The 27245-nt window shown below is 45.5% G+C and overlaps 1 protein-coding gene across 12 annotated transcripts in view; it reads left to right on the forward strand.

Annotated features, from left to right (window-relative positions):
- Nucleotides 1–27245, forward strand: part of TANC2 (tetratricopeptide repeat, ankyrin repeat and coiled-coil containing 2) — a 378583-nt gene that overhangs the window by 283540 nt on the left and 67798 nt on the right. For all 12 annotated transcript variants that reach the window (XM_061588302.1, XM_061588293.1, XM_061588296.1 and 9 more), the window contains 4 exons: nucleotides 2291–2572; nucleotides 3649–3782; nucleotides 5556–5787; nucleotides 5903–6069. In XM_061588302.1, coding sequence (XP_061444286.1) covers nucleotides 2291–2572; nucleotides 3649–3782; nucleotides 5556–5787; nucleotides 5903–6069 — 815 coding nt within the window. The remainder of the gene's footprint in view (nucleotides 1–2290; nucleotides 2573–3648; nucleotides 3783–5555; nucleotides 5788–5902; nucleotides 6070–27245) is intronic.

The following is a 27245-nucleotide window of genomic DNA, read 5'->3' on the forward strand; positions in this document are numbered from 1 at the left end:
TGGGAATCGTGATAACTAGCAGAACACAATTTATAGTGAAAAGGAATCGGCAGCCCATTTGACAAATTGAAAAATGGAACAGAATCAGATAGCAAACCCCATCCCTAGTCCTAACTGAGCCTTGATTATAGTCCTCTAAGTGTATCCTTCCCAGGCCCCGTCCCTTCGATGGAAAGTTGAGCTCCTTGAAGGGGCAGTCATTTGGTGTGGGACTGGCACTCTCGTGCCTCTCCCTCATTTCTTCCCGTACACACTCTGTGTGGGGGTGAGCAGGCTCACTGGCAAGTCAGGCCCTTGTGGGCAAGGACACTGGCCCTTTGGTTGGGTCCTGCTCTGTGGACTGCACGTGCTAGGAGTATAAGGCTTGAGGGTCTTGGGTTCAAAGGTCTCTGATTCAGAATGTCCCAGCTGCTGCTGCTAGTTTGGTTCATGGCAGCTACAACAATACAGCATTCAGGTTCAGGGCTGGTAATACAAACAGTATGGGGAGAGGTGGTTTAAAACATACCTCCCTGTGCTGTGCCACTCAGCCTGGAGACTGCCCTGACCATACCTCCCCCTTCCAACCTTCTAATGATTGTTTCAGAGAATAAAGGAGCTGAGCCCCACATGAGTAACTTGTATTATTATAATCAGTAAGTGGAGCTTGACATAAAAAGGTTGCATGCAAACGTTTCTGCTGTTACTTTATAGGTTCTTAAAACATGCTTGGTTTCTTTGTTCAAAAGTTGTTACAGCTGTTGTCCAAGTGGTAAAAGAGAAAAACATGCTGACTTCACAGCAAATTAACAGTTGACAGCATCTTTTGAGGGCTACATTTCCACTTAGATACTTACATTGGACATATGTCTTCCAGAAAGGTTGAGACCCCATCCCCCTTACAGTATGACTACCTGGACATCTCACAATGTTGACATCATTGTAGAAGGAGCCAATTTAACTGCATATAGTTGCATTAGGGTTGATCTCCTTTTGTCCCATTTTATGATTCACTTGATCAGGGGTGCATTTTGGGTGAATACTAAAATGGGTAAACTGCAGGGAGGGGGAAGCATTAAACTACCAGCACAGTTTCAGGGGGAGAAACTTGTTGAAAGCAGCCTGCTCTGCTGGTGACTTCAGTGGTACAGGAGTGAAGCTCTGGTTGCCACCACTATCCTTCCTTCCCAGAAGCACCGTGGGAATTATGTTACCATGTCCACACTAGCAAAATTCCCAAGTGTCTTGGGAAGGAAGGATGGTGGTGGCTGGTCTGCTCTTGCACTGCTGAAGCCACTGGCAGAAACAGTGGCTTTTGAAAAGTTAAATGAAGGGGAGAAAGATAAATAGCCTTCTCCACTGCAGTGGTAAGCCTCCTTTCTTCAAACCTGTTTTGAGGTTTGAATTTCAGCCCAACAGATAGCAGTGCAGTGTTTGCCCCCTACTGGCTATCTGCAAATGAGGTCTCAAACTGGGGGTGGCTATTTCAGTCCACCTCTAGTTAACATACAGCCAATTACTGGTTAGTTATAACAAATACTTTATTTAATAGTTTATTAAATATAATTTTAGTTTGTTTTAATTGAAAGACACTTCAAACATTTTTACGGAAAAATGAGAGATACACATTTTAAATAAATAAATAAATGTTTATATCTGGGTAATTAGCATCAGACCAGTCTAGGGTTCCTGCTCTGTCTTTGAATTGATTTTTAATTGGTTGTTTGCCCAAGCCTGGTTCATATTCTGGGACTGTCCCCATCCCCAACCCTCAAGAGACATCAATAAGAAAAGCTTTTGGGGGGATTCCTTCTCAGAACAAGAGGCAGGTAGCATTGTTCAAACTTCTGTTCAGTTAAATAGCAAACAGAAATCTCTTTGACTTTGGAAAAGTGATCTGCGGCCTCATCTAGTTTATCAGTGACAATGAGGTATATAAAAGTATTATCACATCATGGAAAGATTGATAAATTCACTTCTGCACACCCAAACAGAGAACAGGCAATATATGGAATGTGTCCAAAATGGAAGAGCTGAAATCTGTCCACTCCTATTTTTATAGTCACTATTAAAAAGTGAAGGTGGTGTAAGGCCTTTGGGGACCCCTAAATCACATTCTCTATTTTTTATTTTTAGTTTTTTTTCATTTTCTGACTTCTCTGTATTTGAATAGCACTATAATAACCAATGACACCTAAGTTAACATGGGTCCCTTGAAAAACACACCATTGTTCAGGACTGGAAGGTCACACTCAGTGCTTCCCTAATTGATTACAGAATTACTGAATTGTGCATGTTGTTTCCTTTGCAGTACGCTTTGCACCTTACAGACCTCCTGACATCTCTCTGAAACCACTGCTTTTCGAGGTGCCCAGCATTACCACAGAATCTGTATTTGTTGGCCGAGACTGGGTGTTCCAAGAGATTGATGTGCAACTGCAGAGTGCCGATGCCAGTGTGAACAGAGGTGTGGTGATAGTTGGAAATATAGGCTTTGGCAAGACAGCAATCATCTCCAGACTGGTTGCACTGAGCTGCCATGGCACACGCATGAGGCAGATTGCTTCTGACAGTCCTCATGCATCCCCAAAACGTAAGTGGAGAGATGTACAAACTGGATGAATCTGCTGTGTGCTAATATAGGTTGCATATTATCTAAGAGAGATGTGCTGCTATATCCCTGATACAAGCAGGTTGGGACTGTACTTGTGTGTGTGAGAAATCCCATTGTAGAGGTTATGAACTATTCATTTTTCAATCTTGTATTATAAGAGCTTCAGATTGCTAGAGATTCAAGGGTGCTTTTATTTCCAGTGAATCAGAGTTGCCTTCCCTCTTACTGGAAAAAGGTAGCTCAGATAAGAGTGTTATACCTATCTGTCTACGTACTGATGTGCAGAGAAAATGCTTTTAACTGAAGCATTTGGGTGACTAGTATATACAGTGAGAACAGATATAAAGAGTTCTTAGTGGCTCCCCCCCCCCGAATTCTCTGGAAATCATTGTAGTCAAATCAAAATCATACTGAGTTTTCAGCGGCCAGGAGTATTGGTCAGTTTGGATTGTTTTAATCTATGATATTTTGAATAGGTTTGGTAGTATTTGTGCATCAAGAGCCTTCAGGGAGACATAAGTTTTCAAATAAAGAAGTGTGTTTCTTGGTTGTTTGTGAGGGGCAGGGAGGTGTTGTGGTAGTTTGATTTCAGATGTTGTAGGCTGTGCCTACCTTTTATGTAATGCTAGTTTTATATGATGCCATTTTGGTTTGCATTGCTGTAATGTCCATCTGCCCCCTTCTATATTGCTTTAATTCATTCCTATTTTCTGTGACCTACTGTTTACAAGTATTGGCTCATGCAAGGGAAATTGAGCTGTCCTTTTGGGATGCATGGATATGGTTTGTTTGTTTCTCACTCTCTCAGATCTATGTCTTGAAAAAACAAAATATTTACAAGAGTTGTGCAATTGCACGTTGCCATATAATCTATAAGAGCCTAGATCTTTTGCTCTGGCGTGAGACTGGGACTAAAAAAGCTGAGTATAGTACATAGTCCTTGTTCACATTTCATAATAATTCCTTGGGCTCCCCCTGATTGAATTTAGTGCTGCACTTTGAAAGAGGCAAAATAATGGCTAATCCACCACCTGTCCCACCTTTCTGTGTTGTAGATGTTGATGCAAACCGAGAGCTTCCTCTTACTCAACCACCTTCTGCTCACTCCTCCATCACTAGTGGAAGCTGCCCTGGCACCCCAGAAATGCGCAGACGTCAGGAGGAGGCTATGCGGAGGCTTGCTGCCCAGGTATTCCCTCCTCCACCTATAAACATTTACTTTTTATTCTTTTTATTTATATGGATGCAGCAAACCAATAAGTTAGGTCCTATAACAAATAGTAAACAATTATTTGTTACAGCTGGAATTGTGGAATCCATCTTCCCTATGTTATGATTCCAGAAAAATGTCTTCTGCTTGGATAAAAGTTTCACCAATGCCACAAGAATCTCTTCTGTCTCTTGCCATTATTCCTTCACCACTGTGAAGTGGGAAGTCTTTCTTGTAAACTAGTAAAATAGTAGTAAATATTCCCTTGTTTGCTTGTTTGTTTTGAACAATGAAGTCGCTATATGAAGGCATTGCTGAGTTAAATGACCACTTTTTGGTTTTTGGGGGGGAAAATAACATTACACAACTGTAGCAGACGCAAACCTAACCCACAGACTGTTTAAAATAGTAATGTTGATCTATCCATTGCAGATAAGGAATGAAAGACACAGAATAAATCTCTTAGTGCTATGCCAAGATGATCCTTTGTCTCTGCATGAGTCTAATGAAAAGAGGCTCCCAAAATGTTTCTGCTTGTTTATCCTGGGAACTGTAGTTTGTTAAGGATGCTGAGAGTTGTTGGGAGACCTCTCACAGAGCTACAGATCCCAGCTCCCTTACCAAACTACAGTTCCCAGTATTCTTTAGGAGAAACCATGGCTGTTGAAGTGGTATAAGAGTGCTTTAAATGTTTGGTGTGGATGTGGCCCTTGTTGTTTTGGCCTCATGTCGTCATCATCATGCAGTAATTGCTTTCTACGCCATCGTCTCAAGGCAGAAACCAGCAAAAAACAGTTAAACACAAAAAACAGCAGATACATTTAAAAACAAAACAAAAATAATACATGATTGACACCCATGACAGAGACCTATTCATCCAGCTGGGAAAGCCCTTCGGAACCAAAATATTTTCAGTTGTCTGGAAAGTGCAGATAGTGGTGCCTGTCTTACCTCGACAGAAATGCTATTCCACAGAACAGGGGTAGCCACACTGAAAGCCCTGCTCCAAGTTACTGTGGAGCGGCTTCTGATACCTTTGGAACTTGCAGGAGAAGCTCTCTTGCAGACTGCAGTGATCTACTGGGTATATGAGGGATAAGGTTGTCTCATGTAACCTGGTCCTAAGCTGTATAGGGTTTTATATGTTAATACCAAATCTTGAATTTGGCCTGGCAGTAGATGGGCAGCCAGTGCAAATCCACAAGCGAGGTGTTACATGCTAGTGATAGCTTATCCCACCATGCTGGTGGTAGCTGCAGCCTCTGGACCAACGTCAAGGGTAGCCCCACGTAGTAGCTAGTCATTGTAGTAATACAACTATGAGGTTACTAATGCATAGACAACTGTGGTCAAACTATGCAGATCCTGGAATAGCTGTAGTTGTCTTACCAACCGAAGGTGGTAAAAGGCGCTCCTAGCTATTGAGGACACCTGCATCTCCAGTGATAGAGCTAGGTCCAGGAGCACCACCAAACTACACACCTGCTCCTTCAGGGAGAGTGTGACCCCCATCCAGGGCAGGCAACTTATTGACTTCCCAGACCTGGGAACCATTCACCCACAGAGACTCAGTCTTGTCAGGATTTAGACTCAATTTATTAGTCCTCATCCAGTATACCACTGCATCCAGACACTAGTCTATATTAGCCCAGGATCTCTCTTCTTATCAGAGGGAATGGAACTAGCAGTCAAATGTGGTTGTCATTTCACATCTCTCCACTCAGGAACAGATGTTTGTTTTCCTTTTTGTAGGTTGTTGCCTATCACTACTGCCAAGCTGATAATGCCTACACCTGTCTTGTGCCAGAGTTCGTACACAATGTGGCAGCCTTGCTGTGCCGCTCCCCCCAGTTTGTTGCCTACAGAGAGCAGCTGTTGCGGGAACCACATCTGCAAAGCATGCTTAGCTTGCGATCCTGTGTTCAGGATCCCTTAGCTTCTTTTCGGAGGGGAGTTCTGGAGCCCTTGGAAAGCCTTCATAAAGGTAATGAAAAGCATGAGTTTACTTTGATAGTAACATATGACTGCATCATTTTAAAGCATAAGCTGAACATTTTTGTATATATCTTTCTCCCATCTCTCCACTCTCAAATTCTCAGAGCGAAAGATCCCCAATGAAGATTTCATCATATTAATTGATGGGTTAAACGAAGCTGAATTTCACAAACCCGACTATGGGGATACAATAGTATCATTCCTGAGCAAAATGATAGGGAAATTTCCATCCTGGCTGAAACTGATTGTGACGGTTAGAACAAGTCTACAGGTACGTTGGGGACTAGCTTTTCCACTCTTCTATACAGTAATTGCTTTTCTTTGAATGGGAACAGGTACCTCATGTGGCTTTTACTGTGACTGGGTTCTCTGTTTGGAAGCAGATAATTTACACGGTTTCAGAGGCATATGCACAAGTTGAAGTCTGACTTCTCAGGAAAGAATTACTAATATTACAGTTCAAAGGAAGGGCACCTCCCCCCGCAAGTAGCTTAACAAGATAGGCCGCAATAGGTGCACGCAGCAGGACTTCCAATCTTTCCTCCCTGTGCCGCCTCATACATTGCTTTTGAAACTCCTCCAGCTTTGAAAAGTACATTTGGATGCAGTGGAGACTAATATTTTATTTTATTTTTAAAAGTCAATCTTCCTTTTGGCATTTGTGGTTAATCCTGTGGTTTGCTGAATTATTTGCAAAGACTAAAACAATAATTGTAGTCAGTCACTGGCTGTTGCAGCATTTGGATACTGAATCTACTCAACTTGGTTTGCTGATGAATCGTTTGGCTTCTTTTCTAAACAAATCTTTTCAGCTGCATCAGATATTTTTCCTTTTCCTTCATTTTTTTAAAAAAAATAGTTTGCCAGATGATACAAACTATGGAGGACATTCCTAACATATGGGATGGCACCTCCCTCTGGGTGGCTTAGGCAGGGTCCCTGTCAGTCTTTTGCCTCCTTTCCAGGGAGAGGAGCCATCCCACTCTCCAGACCAACCCTGCCTAAGGTTGGATTAGAATGAGTCTGACTAAGTCTCCTAGAAACCTTGTCTTTATTGGTCTTTCTCTATGGTATATTCATGTTTTGGTGCCTTTTTTCCCTTTTCACACTTCTCCCCCTTCCTGTTTACTTGATTGTGCTTTCCCACATTTTACTTTGATTTTTTCCTTACAGTTTCTCTGTATGCTGTCTCTCTACTGTCTGTGTGGCATAATTTTTTTCCTTCTCTCTTTCCCTAGTGGGGTTAGGGGTGAAGTATGAATTCCCCAGAGGTTCCTGGAGGACAGCCATTGGCCTTGGGATGGCACCTCCATCTGGTATACCAGGCAGGGTCCACTTCAGATGACCTCACCCTGGAGGGAGGGGCCATCCCGCTCTCTCCAGACTGGCCCTGCCTGCTGGAGCGATCAGTCAGGTCCTGCTGAGCTTAAGAGCTCAGTAGCTGCAGTTCTGAACCTTGGTTTTTTTTCTTTCTTTCTTTTGTTTTCCTTCCTTACCTTTCCCTCTCTACCTTTCCCGCCCGACCATCCTTAGCAGAGTACAGGAGCGGGAACCACTTAGGCGCACTAACACGTGGAGGGAGTCTTGCAGCAGGTCGCGTCTCTTCCCCAGCAGAGGCGTGACCGCACCCAGGATTAGTGGCTGCTACCGCACCACCAAGCCTTTTCCCGCCACTGCACAGTATGTGAAGAAGCACTATTCTACAGCCTCAGAAGAGTGAGCGGTCTTTTTGGACCCCCCAGCCCCTACCATGGCATCGGGTGGGGCCGCAGCAGCAGGGGCGCTATGGAGGAGGAGGATCTTGGTTGCCTCTCAGAGGAACCAGAGGCCTCAGACAATAGCCTTATCAAAGAGGGGCCTGGCCAGGTTTTGGCTCCAAATGTGCTCAGACCACAAATGGAGGGGTTGAGTACTGATTTGTTGCCTTTCCCAAGGGAACATGAGTTTCCTAAATTTCTGCAATGGGCATAGTGGTCAGGAAGGTACAGGGAATGGGATCCTTGCAGTCCGCGAGTCCCTCTTCTGAAGTGGGCTTAATGACCAATCCCCCCCCCGGAAAAAGAAAAATGGAAAGAGGAATCTTTCCCAGAAAAGGTTACAGGCAAAGAAGAGGAGAACTAGGTCTCCTTCCCCAGCTTCCTTGTCCTCGTCATCTTCTTCCTCCTCCTCCCATTCTCTTCCGCCTTCCTCCCAGTTGTCCCAGGAGCCCAAGAGGGGCCAGGGCCAGGGCTGAAAGTATTCTAATAAGGGCAAAGCTGCAGCCAAAATGAAAATGGATAGAAAAAGGAGGTATATAAGGCAGTGACAACTGCTTTAGGGCTATTATCTGATTCGGAGGGGCAATACTCTTCTGAGGACAGGGAGGAGGGGGAGCTCTCAGAGGAAGAGCTGGAGGCTCCACCTGCTAAAGGCAAGCTTTTTCAGGCTGAATTCTTCCCAGCATTAGTAGCTAAGGCTAGGTGTATCCTGGAACATCCAGAAGAACAGGGGAAGGATCCAGAAGCTTCAACATCCTCCGCTTCAAAAGACTGCAGATCAGCGTTCCCGGAGGGTCAACCACGAATAGCCACCCTCCCCTTTCCAGATTCCTTTCACGACCTGTGGAAACAAGAATGGGCAACCCCCACAAAACAAACCAGCACATAGGCTTGCCAACAAACACTACTCCTTTCCAATCAAAGTGATGGAACAGTTGAGGACTCCTGCATTGGGCCCACCCGTGGCTGCCTTATCATCATCATAATCAGCCATTCCATGAGAGGGAGAAGTGGGCCCGAGAGACTCTTGCAACAAGCAAACGGAAGTGGCACTCTGAAGGGATTTCAAGGCTGAGGCAGCTGCTTTCCGGGCTGAGGCAGCTACATCTGTAATGGCAGGGGCCTGCATGCTCTAGGCAGGGGAGCTCGCGTCCAGGGAGGAGGTTCCTAAATACATCAAGGACAGACTGAAGAAGCTTTCTATAGCATTGGATTTTCAAGCAGACTCCTCCAGTGACACCTTACAGTTCAACTCTAGAGCAATGGCAGCCAGCTCATTAGCATGGCGCAACATCTGGCTGCACAGCCGGGATTTAGATCCAGGGTCTCAGAGTTGTCTGGCAAGTTACTCCTTTGACGGGTCCAGGTTGTTTGGGGATCCCCTTGACAAGGTGCTGGTGGAAACAAGAGACAAACAGAAAGCCCTCCCGAGCACCAAGGAGGATGACTGCAAGTCCAGGCATCCTCAGTCCTTTCAGAGTTCCAGGCCTTATAACAAACAGCTCTTGTCTTGAGTCTATAAGTCACGCTGGGGGGAGGCAGACAGATCTTCAGGAGCATCTCCCTCACGCAATCAACACACACATACCTACTCACCAGGAAGCAAATTCCAGAAAGAAGCAAAAAAGGACCAGTCGGCATGACGCCCCCAGCCCCACAAAGAGCAATTGGGGGCAAGCTTCTACAGTTTGCGCACATGTGGGCAGAGACCATGACAGACAAATGGTTCCCCCAAACTGTCTCTTATGGTTATTCCTTGGAGTTTTCCAAACAGCCAAGAGAGAAATTCGTGGCCACACCAAGGCCCAGGAAACTGGACAAACACCAGAATTTCAACATGGCCATCAGTCACCTAATGACAATCTGAGCGGTTGAACCCATCCCAAGTCAGGAACGGGAAAGGGGTGTACTCCATTTTCTTTCTACTGTTCAAGAAAGATGGGAGTACCAGAGCAATACTCCACCTCAAGTGGCTCAACAGGAGGGTGGCCTACAGATGTTGCCGGATGGAGAACGACTCACTCAGAACGATTAGATGGCATCCATAGACCTGTCAGAAGCCTATCTTCATATCCCCATCCACATGGAACACAGGAGATACCTACGCTTCTGCTACGGTCAGTGCCGTTTTCAGTACAGGGCACTTCACTTTGGTCTCTCCTCCTCCTCCTTTCACCAAGGCCCTGATTGCACTGGTAGCGCATCTGAGAACTCTGGGGGTGAGGGTACACCCTTATCTAGATGATCTGCTTGTCAGGGCTCCGTCAAGGGTTCAGTGCAAGAAGGATGTGGAAATCACATTGGAGTGCCTTCAGAGGCATGGGTTTGTAGTAAACATGGACAAGAGCATGCTGGAACCGTCACCGGTGATTTCACATCTTGGGGTGCTGATAGATTCAAGGAGCTTCCAGATCCAGCTTACCAAAGAGAGGGTCTCCAAGATTCAGACCCTAACACAGAAGGTGGTCGCTTCGGGTTTGACAGATCTGATGGTCTTGGCCAAGCTGCAAGGCATGCTGGTGTCCTGTCAGGACCTAGTAAGCTGGTCCCAGTTCCACTCTCGCCTGTTGCTTCAAAGGCTAATTCCACTACAACCTCAGATTTCCGAGTCAAAAGACATGTTGATACTGGTTTCACCAGCCCTACTCCAACAATTGAGGTGGTGGCTGAATCCCCATCAACTGACACAGGGTGAGCCTACAAACTCCAGTCCGCAAAGTGATTACGATGGATGCCAGTATGCTAGACTGGGGAGCACGCTTGGAGACGCATGTGTCCTTGGGAACCTGGGTGTGTGAACCTGCCACCCATATTTCCCATGAAACACACCTCCTTGAGAGGAGGGAGATCTTTTGCTAGGGACAAAACAAGTGCTTTGCCCTGAAATGTGCCTAAATGGTGCATGTATAACCCAAGAAATGCAGGTCCAAACCAGACTAAAGCAAAGCTTTCTTTTATTGAGAGAAAATAGAAGAATAGCATTACAAAATTGCTGGGTGCGTGGCAGCATTAATCATTAATATCCTAACCCATTCATGACTTTAAACTAAAGAGATCAAAGGACCTATTATTTATTTATTTATTTTATTTTATTACATTTCTAGACCGCCCTATAGCAGAAAGCTCTCAGGGCGGTGTACAACAAATAAAATCACAATTAAAATATGAGCAAGTGTGGAAAAAATATATATATATAGTACAATTATAAAACATTAATAAAATTGCCATTGAGATTTATAAATTAAGATCATATTAAGTTTAGAATGTTAAATTTAAAATATTTAAAAATTTACAAAATTTAAAAAGCCTGGGCGAAAAGGTAAGTTTTTACCTGGCGCTGAAAAGATAACAGAGAAGGCGCCAGGCGTATCTCGTCTGGGAGGGCATTCCATAGTTCGGGGGCCACCACCGAGAAGGCCCTAGATCTAGTTGTTGATCTCCGGGCCTCTTTATGGGTTGGGACCCGGAGAAGGGCCTTCGACGTCGAGCGTAGTGAACGGGTAGGTACATAGCGAGAGAGGCGCTCCATCAGGTATTGCGGTCCGATGCCGTTTAGGGCTTTATAGGTAAGAACCAACACTTTGAATCTGGCCCGGAAACATATCGGTAGCCAGTGCAGCTGCGCCAGGACAGGTGTTATATGGTCAAATTTCTTTGTCCCAGTGAGAACTCTGGCCGCAGCATTTTGCACTAGCTGAAGTTTCCGAACCATCTTCATAGGTAGCCCCACGTAGAGTGCATTACAGTAGTCCAATCTAGAGGTTACCATAGCATGGATAACTGAGGCAAGATGCTCCTTGCTCAGATAGGGTCGTAGTTGGGCTACCAGCCGGAGCTGGTAGAATGCATTCCGTGCCACCGAGGCTACCTGAGCCTCAAGTGACAGGAGCGGATCTAATAAGACCCCCAAACTATGTACCTGTTCCTTTAGGGGGAGTGTAACCCCATCTAGGACAGGTCGAACGTCAACCATCTGGGCAGAGGGTCCTCCCACCAACAGCATCTCAGTCTTGTTAGGATTGAGTTTCAGTTTATTAGCTCTCATCCAGCCCATTATCGCGGCCAGGCAGCGGTCTAGTACATCAACAGCCTCACCTGACGAAGATGAAAAGGAGTAGTAGAGCTGCGTATCATCAGCATATTGCTGGAAACGCACTCCAAAACTCCTGATGACCTCACCCAGCGGCTTCATATAGATATTAAAAAGCATGGGGGACAGAACTGAACCCTGCGGGACCCCATATTGGAGTACCCAGGGACTCGAGTAATGTTCCCCCAGCATCACCTTCTGGAGACGATTCCCGAGATAGGAGCAGAGCCACCGCCAAGCAGTGCCTCCCACTCCTAAATCCGTAAGTCGCTCCAGAAGGATACCATGGTCGATGGTATCAAACGCCGCTGAGAGATCAAGGAGAACCAACAGAGTTACACTCCCTCTGTCTTTCTCCCGACAGAGGTCATCATACAGGGCGACCAAGGCCGTTTCTGTACCAAACCCCGGCCGAAAGCCCGATTGAAATGGGTCTAGATAATCAGTTTCATCCAAGAGAGCCTGGAGTTGGCGAGCGACCACACGCTCTAGAACCTTGCCCAGGAATGGGACATTTGCTACTGGCCTATAGTTGTCCAAATTATCAGGGTCCAAGGAGGATTTTTTTAGGAGCGGTCTCACCACCGCCTGTTTCAGGCAGGGTGGGACCACTCCCTCTCGTAAAGAGGCATTAATCACCTCCTTGGCCCAGCCGGCTGTTCCATTCCTGCTAGCTTTTATTAGCCATGAGGGGCAAGGATCCAGAGCAGAAGTGGTCGCCCGCACCTGTCCAAGCACCTTGTCCAAGCTATAAAGAGTGACAGGTAGGAGAGATTACCTATCCTAGGCCCAGGAGTGGGCACTGGAATACACTGAAGTGATATGGAAGAGCTCTGACCCAAAATCAGGAAGGAATCCGTTTGCCTCAAGGCATGTGCCGAGACACAGAATCCCTTCCTGGTTTTGTCCCTGCCGTCCCTTGTTGAGTTCTTTGAGAGTGTAGTTGCACGTGTTGGAGCTCAGATCGCCATCCCCCCCCTTCCCCAACTCAAGCCTCTCTTTTAAAAGACACTTTCTCTCTCTCTCTACTCCCCTGAAAAGGAGGGGTCTGGGTATGAGGTGATTGTGTGTGTGTGTGTGTGAGAGAGAGAGAGAGAGTTTCTAGCTGACACTGAGAAACTCAGGCTACTTTCTAACACTTGCTTGAACAATGGGATAATTCTGCTAGGTGTGAGGGACGTCTGCCAAGGAAGAAGATAACTGGAGAAACTGGAATAAAAGTTTTCTGTTGCTCCCAGAATGGCCTTGAGCTGTCCCCTTACACAGTACTTCAGGATTGCACAACAAAAGAGGGTGTGGGGTGGGAGTTCTGCTCCGGGGCCTTGCACCTCCTGGGTTCCACTTGAACCAAAATGGGGTTAGCCGAGCAGTCTTAACACGTGTCTCAAGGAGTGTGGTCTGCCAGTGTGACCAAGTGGAGTATCAGTTGGCTAGAGCTTCTGGCTGTGAGGCTAGCATTGCTGGTCTTTGCACCACACATCAGGGGTTGTCATGTCCTCGTGCAGATTGACAACATTTCTACGAAAGCATACATCGGGGAGGTACCAGGTCGAGGTCCTTGATGGAAGAGGCTCAGCACCTCTTCAGCTGGGCAGAGTTGCATCTGCTGTCCCTGAGGGCAAAGCATGTGGCAGGACTTCAGAATGTGACGGCAGATTGGCTCAGCTGGACCACGATGTCCAACTTGGAGTGGCAGCTGCATCTGGAAGTCTTCTGCCAGGTCACCAAGCAGTTTGGTTGCCTGGTCATCACTTCTTTGGAAGCACACACAATACCCAGGCCAACCAGTTTTTCTCTTGGTATCAGTCCCAAGGGACACAGGGAGTGGATGCCTTAGTGGTGGCTTGGCCGGAGGGTCTGCTATATGCCTTTCCTCCCTTCAATCTCCTACTGCAAACTATCAGGGGGATCAGAATGGTGAGGGCAGAGGTGATTCTGATAGCCCCTTATTGGCCAAGGAGGCCATGGTTCCCAGAACGCATGCATCTGACCTCAAGGAACCCATGGATGCTGCATCACAGGGAGGACTTGTTGAGGCAGAGGCCAGTGGTTCATCCCAGACCAGAGCTCTTTCGATTAACAGCATGCAGTTGAACGGCTCTGGTTAACGGAGCTAGGTTTTTCGGGGGTGGTGTTGGACACTTTGCTAGCTTCCAGAAAGGCTTCAACTAACTGGGCATATAGCTCTACATGGAGGGCCTTCCTTACTTGGAGTCAGGCAAGGGGGAGGAATCTCTCCTCCAGGAACATAGCAGGTATACTGGGGTTTCTGCAGTCTGGGTTGGACTTAGCACCAACACAATTAAGTGACAGGTAGCAGCCATTGGCAGTGTCTTGGGATGCAGAGGAGATTTCTCAGTTCCTACACAGCCACTCTTTAGACAGTTTATCACAGGGATAGGCCTGCGGAATCCCCCGGTGATACATTGTTTCCCTTCGTAGAAGCTCAGTTGGGTTCTTCTAGCACTTATGGGTCCACCATTTGAACCATTACCTACGTGCGACCTAAAGTTCCTTACACTGAAGTTGGTATTCCTGGTGGTAATCACATCTGCCCAGTGGGTGTCAGATCTTGGGGCCCTCTCTTCTGATGTCCAGTTGTGTATATTTCACACAGATAGAGTTGTTCTGAGAACAGACTCTTCTTTCATTCCCAAAATCAACTTTTTCATAGGGCGTTAGAAGTGGTTTTGCCAACATTTTGCCCAAATCCTTCTTCCCCTAAGAAGAAGGCATGGCACACCCTGGATGTGCGTAGGGCTCTTTGTTTTTACACGGACAGGACATCAGGGTTCAGAAAGTCGGAGGCGCTGTTTGTGTCCTTTGGGGAGACCTCCCAGGGCCATAAGGCCTCCCTATCCTCGATTTCTCATTGGCTTAAGGAGGTGATAGTTCAGGCCTAACAGGCTTTGGGGAAATCTCCCCCTGGGAGTTTAACAGATCATTCCTTGAGGGGAGCTTCTACCTCAGCAGCATGCAAAGGTAGCTTTCTCATCCTAGACATTTATAGGGCAGCGACATCGGCTTCAGTCCATACCTTCGCTAGACACTATCAGGTCAATTCGTGGGCCTCTGCTGATGCAGCCTTCGGTCGGAGAGTCTTACAGACGGTAGTTAGGACGTGACCTGCATTCCCAGAATCCCACCCTGCCTAAGGGCTCTGGCACATCCCAAGGCCAATGACTGGCCTCCAGGAACCTCTGGGGGGAAATGGAAATTCTTTACCGTGAATTTCTATTCCCAGGGGTTACTGGGGAACAGTCTCCGCCACTTCATTCTGGGTTTTCCTGTCTATGCAGTTTGGAGGCTGAATGGATTCTGCCAGCGCCGTACATGTGGGTTGTAGTTGGGCCACCCGGGGATTTCCTGGCACTTCCTGCTCCGGTTTCTGCTCTTTTACTCCAGTTCTGTTCAGGTTGGGGAATGTCGAATGTGTGGACCCCAACACTTGATTGAAGTGATCGGGGGGGCAAAGAGGTAATCCTGCTAATCCAGCCAGTCTGGAGAGAGCGGGATGCCCCCTCCCCCCAGGGTGAGGTCATCTGAAGTGGACCCTGCCTGCTGTACCAGAGGGAGGCGCCATCCCAAGGCCAATGGCTGTCCTCTAGGAACCCCCAGGAATAGAAATTCACGGTAAGAATTTCCATTTTTTCATGTAGCTGGGACTAAAGGATGTATCACCTGGATTTTTTTCCTCTCTGTTTGGCTGTGGTGATCACCACTTAAGGCCATCTAGGAAAGTGAGAGTGCTATGTTGGATTGGCCCATCTATGGAGCTTAGCTCCTGTCTTCTAGCATTTTCTGCCCCTCAGCTCTATTGTTCTGACGAGTCCTGTCACAATGAAATCCAATGGGATTACCTATCTCCTTTTTAGGGGCGTGGAGCCTTTGGTGGGTCTCACTAATAATCTAGTTAAGCAGGAGTGATATTTTGGATCAGTCCATGTGTGGCCTTAGCTGATGTCTTCAAGCATTTTCTGCCCCTCAGCTCCATCGTTCTAGCAAGTCCTGGACTGATGAAGCCCAGAAAGATTACCTTTCTCCCTGCCCTCATCACTGAGAGAAAGCTTCTAAGCTGTGGCATTTGTAGCCAATAAGTCTTGCCCAGCTTAACACAAGTGGGATCAGTGTGTTTCACACTGGGATTGAGAGGCATATTGCCTGTCTGCAAGTCAAATCTGAGATTTCACTACTGGGCTGATTCCCACCATTTTCCACTTCATGGAAGGGCCCATTGTTACACAATTATAATGGCTTTGTCCATCACCTCCATAGCTTCACAACATGCTGGTGGTTGCAAAGGTGAGCTATCTGACTTTAATGTTTTGGCATCTGCTAGTTCTGTATCTAGGCAGAGTGCCTCTGTGGTGGCCAAGTCGACTTGTCATCAGCATGGAGGGGTGAGTAACCCTGACCTTTCTGATGTGTGAGTCTCCTTTCCTGCAGAAGGGTTTTTCCTAAGTTTCTGTCCTGGGTTAGAGGCTATATTTCCCAGGAGATTAAGAGGTTTCCCCCCTCTAATTTGTCCCTGACAGGGGGAGTTTTTCTATGTATAGGAGACATAAGGGCAAGAGGAGACTTGGATCTAAAGTCACAAGAGGAGGAGATCTCACAGATATCCTTCAAGCAGCACGTTTGTGGGATCTCCTCTTTTAAGCTCCCCCAGGAGTTCTTCTCCAGTTTGTGTGGAATCAGCCAGTGAGAAGTCTAAGGCTGCTTCTGCTATGAGTTTTTGGAGTTGGAATCTCCTGTTTCTCAAGGCAGGCTTTTTACATCTGAATTTTTCCCTGACTCGTTGGCCAAGCCAGACATATCTTACAGTTAACTGAGGAACAGCCTTCAGTGCCTGAGCCATCAATCCAATCCCTGACTACAGATGCTAAAGTTTTTCATTTCTGCTGCTGTCAAAAAGCCTGTAGTGCTTTTCCCACAAGCCTTCAATAATGTTTGGAAGGCAGAACAGGCTCTTTCCAATAAGGTTTAAGTTAGTTTAGTTTTCCTGTCTTCCTGCCTTGATGACTGATGTCTGATCCTTTTACCCAGAGTTTGTTAGCTAGAGCAAAGGGTACTAATCTAGATTTTGGGAGATTGTGTTAATCGCTAAAGATTGTGACGCATAAAGCTACAACCTCCTAAAGGGGCAAAGTATCTCTTTCCTCCTTTTCCAGCCCTGAAACTCGAGGGGGTTACGTCAAGGAGTGGGACTATGGATTTGTTTGGTGTAATCACTGCAGAGGGGTCATATGGAATGTCAGAGTGTGGTTCTGTAGACATCTAGTGTGTTTTCTCTATGTTGAGAGGTTACATGGAGATTCCCTCAAATTTTTTAATCCTGTGATTATCTGTGTCATTTCCCTCCCCTCTCAGAAACACACAGGGTGAGATATCTGGTGAGGAATCTAAAGAGTTCCAGGCTTTTTTCTGTGGAGAGGTTAAACACTTTTCTCTGTAGAACAGACAGGGATGTGAGCAATCTGTGCAGAGATATGGGAGGCATATTGCCTGTCTGCAAGTCAAATCTGAGATTTCACTACTGGGCTGATTCCCACCATTTTCCACTTCATGGAAGGGCCCATTGTTACACAATTATAATGGCTTTGAGGAGTTTTCTACTCTTTTTCCCCTGGAAGGGTGCTAGGATAGGATCAAAATGCTTCCCTTTAGAAAGCTTCCTCCCTCCTCCTGGCATGAAGGGTCAGGGGAACGTTTCAAGGGCAACAGCAAAAGAGCCTGTTGGTTCCTCTAGAGCAGCCTTTCCCAACTAGTGGGCCACCAGATGTTGTTGGACCACAACTCCCATCAGCCTCAGCTAGCATTGCCAATGGTCAGGAAAGATGGGAATTGTGGTCCAGCAACATCTGGTGGCCCACTAGTTGGGAAAGGCTGCTCTAGAGGGACAAATCAATAAATAAGAATTCTCTTAGGAGTTTTCTCATGCGAATTCAAAAGGGATTTTTTTTTCTATGGGAATGCTCTGTAATACATATATGTGGAAGCATTTACAAGGGCTCTTCCAAATAGCTACAGCTTGGAATAAGTTAATATAATTTGTACCTTATGAGTCCATGAGGTGTTTGAAGGGTTCCTGTAAACTAGAGGATGGGTTTGAGTTACCCTGGTAAACTAATGGGCTTGTCCTTTTTCAATTTTCATGAGGCTTCAGCCTTAGCCATTGAAAAAGCCTAGTTGCCTTTCTTTTATCAGGGTTTCAGTTCATTGGCTTAAGGTACTCCTGGAATATGCACCTTCAGTATAGTTTTCTGTGTTACTTAGCTATGGCTTGCACAAGATGGTAGATACAAGCTCAGATGCTATTCTGTTTTTTCTGCCTACATCTTGGCAGTTCAGTATATCCGTTAAATATAAAATACACTGTCTTTATTCCTTTATTTGACAGATAGCCCCTTGGAAAATTGTGAAGATGTTTTTAATAGAATCAAGGACAAGACGATGCTTCTTTCTGTATTGCCCAGTTAAGAGGGAAAGGGCCCCCCAAGCCTTCTAGTACTCCATTATGTCTCTTTAAACAGTAGTTTAAGTGTGGGGATGACTGGTACTGTGCAGGTTTTCATGGCATAGCAGGATTCTGCTAGTGTACAGAGGTCTGAAAAGCTTCATCTAGAGCTGAAGAAGCTTTTTTCACAGATGTTTGGCTCATGTTAAAATATTCAGGAGTATTGTTATCTAAATTTTCTGGTGGCCATTAGGCTTGTTCTTTTTCCTCTGATTGCAGGATACAAGCTGGCATCTCAGCTGGCACCATCGATTTCTGTGGCCCTCATGTCCTGGGCCCAGCTATAGGACATGATGGTGTTGGGCCATGACCTGATCGGGTGGTTGTGGTTTCACTCTCGGTCCATTCAGCAGCTTCTGCTTCCATTCTAAGATCCCATTCCAATGAAGATGAGGATTCAGGTGAACATTCCAGACCCAGTGAAGAGGGAGCTACAGTGGTGGTTGACTCCTCACCAGTTAATGGAGGGAGGGAATCTGGAGGAACTGCAGAGACTGATCCTGACCACAGATGACAGCCTGTTTGGTTGGGGGTGTTCATCTCTACCAGGTAGTCACCCTGGGGACAAAAGCTAGAGTTCCTGGTCATTTACCTGGGTCTGAAGTCCTTAGCTTCAAATGTTCAAGGTACCTATCAGCTGATCCGCACAGACAATATGTCTATGAAGGCCTACGTGAATAGACAGAGAGGAACTCAGTAACAGGCCTTAAAATCAGAAGCCAAAAGGCTGTTAAGGTGGGCAGAACATCACCTTTTGTCCCTATAGGCCAAACAAGATAAGTAGACAACCTTATGATGGACTAACTAAGCAGAACAGCAATCAGGGACTGGCATCTGAATCCTCGGGCTTTTTATGACATTGCTGATTGCTTCAGCTGGCCAGTGACAGACCTCTTTGCACATCCGGACAGTGCACAGCTACAGGCATTCATTTTGAGCTTCCCATGTCCAGTGTTGCAGGAAATGGGTGCTCTATTGTCACTGTGGCCTTGGGGCTCACTGTTCACATTCCCTTCCTTTCTTCTGATTCCGCCCATGATCCAGAAAATTCAACAGCTGAAGGCTGAGGTAATCCTTGTGGCCCCATTATCACTGAGGAGGCTGTTGTTCCAGGGTCTTATCAATTTCTCTGTGTGGGACCCATGGAGACTTTCAGTCTAGAAGGATCTGCTGTTACAGGACCCATTTGTGCCTGTTTGGCTAAGCATCTTTTGTCTGACAGCCTGGAGGCTGAAAGGCTCTAGCTGACTCCGGTGTTTATTTTCCCCTGGAGTGTTGTGGACACATTGTCCTCCAGGAGGGCTTCCTCTAATTGGTTGTGTAATATCACAGGTAGGGTCTATCTGACCTGGGGTTCTACTTGTGGCTAGAGTGGAGAAGAATATCTTGAGTGGTTTTCTCTAAGCAGGGGCAAAAGTTTCAGTTCTAGCACCATTAGAAAGCAAGCAGCAGCACTTAGTGTTCTAGCCAGCTTGAGTGGTGCGGTTCTATCCACACTTCATGAAAGAAGTTGTTCTTAAATTGCCTCAGGTGTCCACTGATTCCTATCCAGGAGCCTAATCTAGGTGTTCATAGCCTTGATGGGGCCCCTTTTGAGCCTTTGGCAGCCTGTTCCCTGAAGCTGCTGACTTACAAGGTTGTTTTCCTGGTTGCGATTACATCGGCAAGGAGGGTTTCAGAGTTTGGAATCCTTCTTCTTGTGACCCATAGTTACTTGTGTTTCATTCAGACAAAGTGGTGCTTGGGAATTGACCCTTCATGTTTTCCAAAGGTAAACTATGTTTTTTTTCACTGTTCGCAGGCAGTAGTTTTGCCCTCTTTTTGCCTGAAATACTGGCTTTGGAGTTCTAAAAATTCTGAAGCTCTTTTGTCATTTCCACTTCCTTTATATCTTGTTGGCTCAGAGACACAATAGTGCATGCTTATGGAGTGATGAGCAAACAGCCTTCTTGGGGGCATTACAGCACACTCACTTGGAGGGGTGGTTCCTTCTATGGTTTGGGAAGGCCATTTCCCAATCCTAAATGTCTCTGGCTTGGGAAGGCAATTTCCCAATCCGAGACATCCATGGCTTGTGAAGGTAATATCCCAGTCCTTGATATCTGTAAAGAGCTTACTTGGGTGTCTCTTCTTACATTCACAAAATGCTATAAACTCAGTGTCTTCCTTCCTCTGATGCACAATTTGGTAGAACAGGTCTGCAAAAGATTGTCCAGAAGTGGAATGGAGCAGAGGAAGCCAGGAACTTACTGCTCTGACATATGTTAGGAATATCCTCCAGCATCATCTGGCAAAAATGGAAATATGTCTTACCATGAATTTCTGTTTGTAGATGATGATGGAGGACATTCTGCCTGTTTCTCCTTCCTCTGCTGCCAGCTGGACGTTGGATTTTTAAAGTTCTGCCTGTATCCTACACATGGGTACAACCCCCTTACATCAGCCTCAAATTATGGCCTGTAAGCCATAACCGGCGGTTAAGAAATCAAATAAATAAGCTATACATAAAATACTCACATTTATGTACAGCTGTTGTGTTTTTAATCTCTTAACCCTGTTTGTCAAGTCTGTTTTCAGAGTTTACATAGGGCAAGCATGAAGAATTTTGGCCCTCCAGAAGTTGCTGAACTATATCACCCGTTAGCCCCAGCAAGCATGACCAATGGCCAACATTTATAGGTGTTGTAGTTCAACAGCATCTGGAAGGCCAAAGGTTCCCCACACCTGATGTAGGGTGTATTCCAGCTGCAGCTGTTTCCTGAGGTTTATCATGGGATAGAGGTGTTGTCATTAATCTGACAGCTATCTGGAAAGTAGGGTGGCTCCTCCCCCTGGAGAGGAGACAAAAGACTGACGAGGACCCTCCCTAATCCACCTAGAGGGAGGTGTCATCCTATATGTTAGGAATGCCCTCCAGTATTCTTCAAACAGAAATTCATAATAAGATAAATTTCCATTTTGTTACAAAAAAAAGGGCTCTTGGTACCTTTGAGACTAAAAGTTTATGGTGTTTTTTTTAAAGATAAGATAATAGATGCATGAATAAGATTGAAAAAGTGATACTTGAATTAAAGTATGGTGGAAGATAAAATAAATTCATCTGGCTAGCCAGGGGCGTGAAATATTAATAGAACACATTACCAGAACATCTGCTTTTGAGCATGATTTTTTTAAAATGCTGGAGCACTGAACTTGCAGGTATAATGCATAACTTAAGGGAAGACAATTTTCTCAGTGAGAGCTACCTATAATCTTCAAAACCTGGGAAATAAAAACTATGTTAGTTCATTCTCCCCACCAAGAATATTTTGTTTCTTTTTTGGTATACAAATATCAGTATACTATAAAGCAATACATAATGCACAACAAAAGGGGGGAAGATTGATCGCATTGTAGCATCTAAAGAAGTCATTTTTTGTTGATTGTCCTTGTTTAGTAATTGTTCTCTTTTTCATTTTGAGTTTTCTTATACAGACTTTTCATAGAGGTCCATGTATAGAGGGCAATTGCCAATTATACAAACACACGCACACACAGCTACATATACAATAAAGCTTAACCAAGGTGTCCAATGCATTTCTTGAATTATTTCTTTACATTTTAAATTCAATTTCTTAAGTGTACAAATCAAAAATTTTACAGAAATTTAGATGCCTATTGCAGTGTACTAACATATAGCTTATATAATCAAAGCATATATACGTTAAGAAAAGAAAAAATAAAAATGTTTCAAAATAATGATGGATGGATGGATGGATGGATGGATGGATGGATGGATTACTGGGATTAATGTAAGCTTTAAAAAGCATAACATTTCATAGAATGCAATAGAGATTTAGAAATTCACTGTTGGTAGATTGATTTAGCCACAGTAAACTCCAGACATTCCTCCCTAAAGAGGCATGAGTTGATGGCTGATAGAAATTATGCTAACCCACTGCTACATAGCTTATGAACGTGAACCATTTAATATGAAAGTTGTCTTTTTTATTTGGATCCCGCCTCGCCAACCTTTGTTGTATTAATTTTTATTTTCTAACACTGGCTTAGAGCAGTACAGCACACTTCGCACATTTCCCTCCAGCTGAGGTTCTTTTGGGATTATGGGGAGAAACAGGTGGAAAAGAGGATAGAAGAGGGAAAAGCTTAAACATCGCCCTCTTGTTAGGTCCAGTCATATCCTCCTCTACTGTTCCCATACTTTGGAATGCACCAAGTATATTGTTCCACCTTTAGTTTAAAAGTGCTGGTTTCAGACCTCCCTGCCCCCAAAGCCTCAGTCCAAGGCGAATTTCCATTTATGTATGTATGTACATATATATGTATAGATATCTCGCCCTTCCTCTCAAAAGAGCCCAAGGCAGCAACCATAAAAAAGTTAAAACAATACAATTAAAATGTAATTAAAAAAAACAGTTAAAAGCATCTGAAAACTTCTAAAAACAAGCACAAACCCTCACAACTAGCTAATTTCAAGATTGACAGGAGCAGTATATTTTCAGCCATCAAATGCCTGGGTGAACAGGAATGCTAATAATGAGGGAGACAGACACACCTCACCAGGAAGGGCATTTCACAAATGGTGAACTGCAGCTGTGTGAAGGCCCTGCCCTAGGTCAACGTCAGATAGCAGCCAACAGCACCACCATAAGCTAGGGCCTGAGCTAGGGCCAAATCCTGGAACAACCTATATCTTAGGAGACAGATCCTAGGAGAAGGAAGCCTATAGAAAGCTAGTTTTCAACACCACCCTAGCAGGAAAGCTTCAGGGGACACTGTAAACAAGGCTAAATTCCAGTCGGAGAGAAGGGGAAAAAGGACAGTCCACCGATACATACAGGGAGAGAGTCAGCTCAGTCTTTGCTAAAAAGGGCAGCTTTAGCCTTCCTTAAACACAACCACAAGCTCTGTTTCCCTAGGTTAAAGAAAGGTCAGGCTGTTCTAGGTGGGAAAACAACAAACAAACAAAAGTCCTTAAACAGCCCCGCCCCTCACTAAGGAAGGAAGCCTGCCTTCCTGCCTTCAAAGGAAGGAAGCCTGAGATAATCCTAAGGAGTTAAGCCCCAGCTGATAGTTGAGCCATCAGCCTCAATTAACACATCATTGGCTGGCAGCAGTAGCTGGGAGGGACCAGCCACACATATAAATTCAGAGCACCCTTGTGAGGGAGCCTGCTCCATGAGCTAGAGTAGGAGCCCCCGCTGATGAAGTGTCAAGGCTCCGGCTGACGAAGCGTCAAGGCGAGTTAAGCAGCAGACCGAGTTCGGCAGCAGGGCAAGGAGGCCAGGGCCCCCCACACTGCCCGTCTGTTCCCTGACCTCAACTGAACTGCAGTCCCCAACCCATTGACATAATAAACTTTAAACAAAACTATGCAGGTAAGAAGCCAGCAGGGGTGTGGGGGCCTTCCAGTGTTTTGCACTGCCTGCAGCATGTATGACTATCTGCCTGTTGGACAGAAGTCGTGGGTGTGCTCTTGGTGCAATGAGCTCTTGGCTGTCTGGGAACGACTTCATTTCCTTGAGGCCAAGGTGGCTGAGCTGGACAAGCTGAGAGAGGCAGAGAGGTGTGTGGATGAGGCCTTCAGGGACACTATAGCTGTGTCCCACTCCAAGGATGATAGCTCCTCTGCTATCATGGAGAACGATGGTCTCGGGGAAGGAGAGCATCCAGCCAAGGAAGAGGGAAACGATCCCTTAGAAGGGACCCATTCCTTGGGGGTTGAGCAGCTATCCTCTTGTGCCGAGGATATATCTCCAGGGGGTGGAGGGATCCTTGTAGTGGGCGATTCGATCATTAGGAACATAGACAGTGGGGTGTGTGATGGGTGTGCAGACCGCAAGGTGTTTTGCCTGCCTGGTGCGAAGGTTGTGGATATCGCCCGTCGTTTAGATAGTTTGGTAGACAGTGCTGGGGAGGAGTCAGTGGTCGTGGTGCACGTTGGCACCAGTGACATGGGGAAATGCAGCCGTGAGGTCCTGGAAGCAAAATTTAGGTTGCTAGGTAGGATGCTGAAAGCCAGGACCTCCAAGGTGGCTTTCTCTGAAATGCTACCGGTTCCACGTGCAGGACCAGCCAGACAGGCCCAGCTTTGCAGTCTCAATGCGTGCATGAGACGATGGTGTCGGGTGAAAGGGTTTGGATTTGTTAGGCACTGGGGAACATTTTGGGACAAGCCGGGCCTGTACAAAAGGGACGGGCTCCACTTGAACCAGAATGGAACCAGACTGCTGGCACTTAAAATTAAAAAGGTAGCAGAGCAGCTTTTAAACTGACTGAGGGGGGCAACCCGACAGGAGCCGAGGAAGGTCTGGTTCGGAGTAAACCTCCCCCCTGGGATAAAGACCAAAGAAATGATGAAATTTTAAAAGGGGTAGGCCTAGAAGTAGGCATTGTGAGAGCAGGGGCACAGGATATCAATTCAGAAGGGCAAAATTACCACAGGCCAAACCATAAGTGCCAAAGACACTTGAAGAGAGACACTGCTTACAAGTGTCTGTATGCTAATGCTAGGAGCCTGCGAACCAAGATGGGAGAAATGGAGTGCTTGGTCTTAGAGAAGAGCATTGATATAGTGAGCATAACAGAGACCTGGTGGAATGGAGAAAACCAGTGGGATACGGTTATCCCTGGATATAAACTATTTCGGAAGGACAGGGAAGGACGTATTGGTGGCGGAGTCGCTCTATATGTGAAAGAAGGCATTGAATCCAGCAAGCTCGAAACCCCAAAAGAGGCGGACTCCTCCACAGAATCGTTGTGGGTGGTGATACCATGCCCCAGGAGGGATTTAATACTGGGAACGATCTATCATCCCCCTGATCAAAATGCTCAGGGAGACTTGGAGATGAGATACGAAATTGAGGAAGCATCCAAACTAGGAAATGTGGTAGTAATGGGTGACTTCAACTACCCAGATATAGACTGGCCGCATATGTGTTCCAGTCATGACAAAGAAGCAAAATTTCTAGATATTCTAAATGACTATGCCCTAGACCAGTTGGTCATGGAACCGACCAGAGGGACGGCAACCCTGGATTGAATCCTCAGTGGGGACCAGGACCTGGTGCGAGATATAAGTGTTGTCGAACCGATTGGGAGCAGTGACCATAGTGCTATTAAATTAAACATACATGTAAATGGCCAATTGCATAGAAAATCCAACACGGTCACATTTGACTTCAAAAGAGGAAACTTCACAAAAATGAGGGGATTGGTAAAAAGAAAGCTGAAAAAGTCCAGAGGGTCACATCTCTCGAAAATGCTTGGAAGTTGTTTAAAAATACTATATTAGAAGCGCAACTGGAGTGCATACCGCAGATCAGAAAAGGTACCGCCGGGGCCAAGAAGATGCCAGCATGGTTAACGAGCAAAGTCAAGGAAGCTCTTAGAGGCAAAAAGTCTTCCTTCAGAAAATGGAAGTCTTGTCCGAATGAAGAAAATAAAAAAGAACACAAACTCTGGCAAAAGAAATGCAAAAGGACAATAAGGGATGCTAAAAAAGAATTTGAGGAGCACATTGCTAAGAACATAAAAACCAACAACAAAAAATTCTATAAATACATTCAAAGCAGGAGACCATCTAGGGAGGTGATTGGACCCTTGGATGATAAGGGAGTCAGAGGTGTACTAAAGAACGATAAGGAGATTGCAGAGAAGCTAAATGAATTCTTTGCATCTGTCTTCACAGTGGAAGATATAGGGCAGATCCCTGAACCTGAACTAACATTTGCAGGCAGGGATTCTGAGGAACTGAGACAAATAGTGGTAACGGGAGAGGAAGTTCTAGGCTTAATGGACAATATAAAAACTGACAAATCACCGGGCCCGGATGGCATCCACCCGAGAGTTCTCAAAGAACTCAAATGTGAAATTGCTGATCTGCTAACTAAAATATGTAACTTGTCCCTTGGGTCCTCCTCCATGCCTGAGGACTGGAAAGTGGCAAATGTAACGCCAATCTTCAAAAAGGGATCCAGAGGTGATCCCGGAAATTACAGGCCAGTTAGCTTAACTTCTGTTCCTGGAAAACTGGTCGAAAGTATTATTAAAGCTAGATTAACTAGAAGAACAAGCTTTGCTGAAGCAGAGCCAGCATGGCTTCTGCAAGGGAAAGTCCTGTCTCAGTAACCTATTAGAATTCTTTGAGAGTGTCAACAAGCATATAGATAGAGGTGATCCAGTGGACATAGTGTACTTAGACTTTCAGAAAGCATTTGACAAGGTACCTCACCAAAGACTTCTGAGGAAGCTTAGCAATCATGGAATAAGAGGAGAGATCCTCTTGTGGATAAGGAATTGGTTAAGAAGCAGAAAGCAGAGAGTAGGAATAAACGGACAGTTCTCCCAATGGAGGGCTGTAGAAAGTGGAGTCCCTCAAGGATCGGTATTGGGACCTGTACTTTTCAACTTGTTCATTAATGACCTAGAATTAGGAGTGAGCAGTGAAGTGGCCAAGTTTGCTGATGACACTAAATTGTTCAGGGTTGTTAAAACAAAAAGGGATTGCAAAGAGCTCCAAAAAGACCTCTCCAAACTGAGTGAATGGGCGGAAAAATGGCAAATGCAATTCAATATAAACAAGTGTAAAATTATGCATATTGGAGCAAAAATTTTTAATTTCACATATACGCTCATGGGGTCTGAACTGGCGGTGACCGACCAGGAGAGAGACCTCGGGGTTGTAGTGGACAGCACGATGAAAATGTCGACCCAGTGTGCGGCAGCTGTGAAAAAGGCAAATTTCATGCTAGGGATAATTAGGAAAGGTATTGAAAATAAAACAGCCGGTATCATAATGCTGTTGTATAAATCTATGGTGCGGCTGCATTTGGAATACTGTGTACAGTTCTGGTCGCCTCATCTCAAAAAGGCTATTATAGAGTTGGAAAAGGTTCAGAAGAGGGCAACCAGAATGATCAAGAGGATGGAGCAACTCCCTTACAAGGAAAGGTTGCAGCATTTGGGGCTTTTTAGTTTAGAGAAAAGGCGGGTCAGAGGAGACATGATAGAAGTGTATAAAATTATGCATGGCATTGAGAAAGTGGATAGAGAAAAGTTCTTCTCCCTCTCTCAATACTAGAACT

This window comes from Rhineura floridana, chromosome 11, assembly GCF_030035675.1.
Source record: "Rhineura floridana isolate rRhiFlo1 chromosome 11, rRhiFlo1.hap2, whole genome shotgun sequence".
Classification (NCBI taxonomy): Eukaryota; Metazoa; Chordata; class Lepidosauria; order Squamata; family Rhineuridae; genus Rhineura; species Rhineura floridana.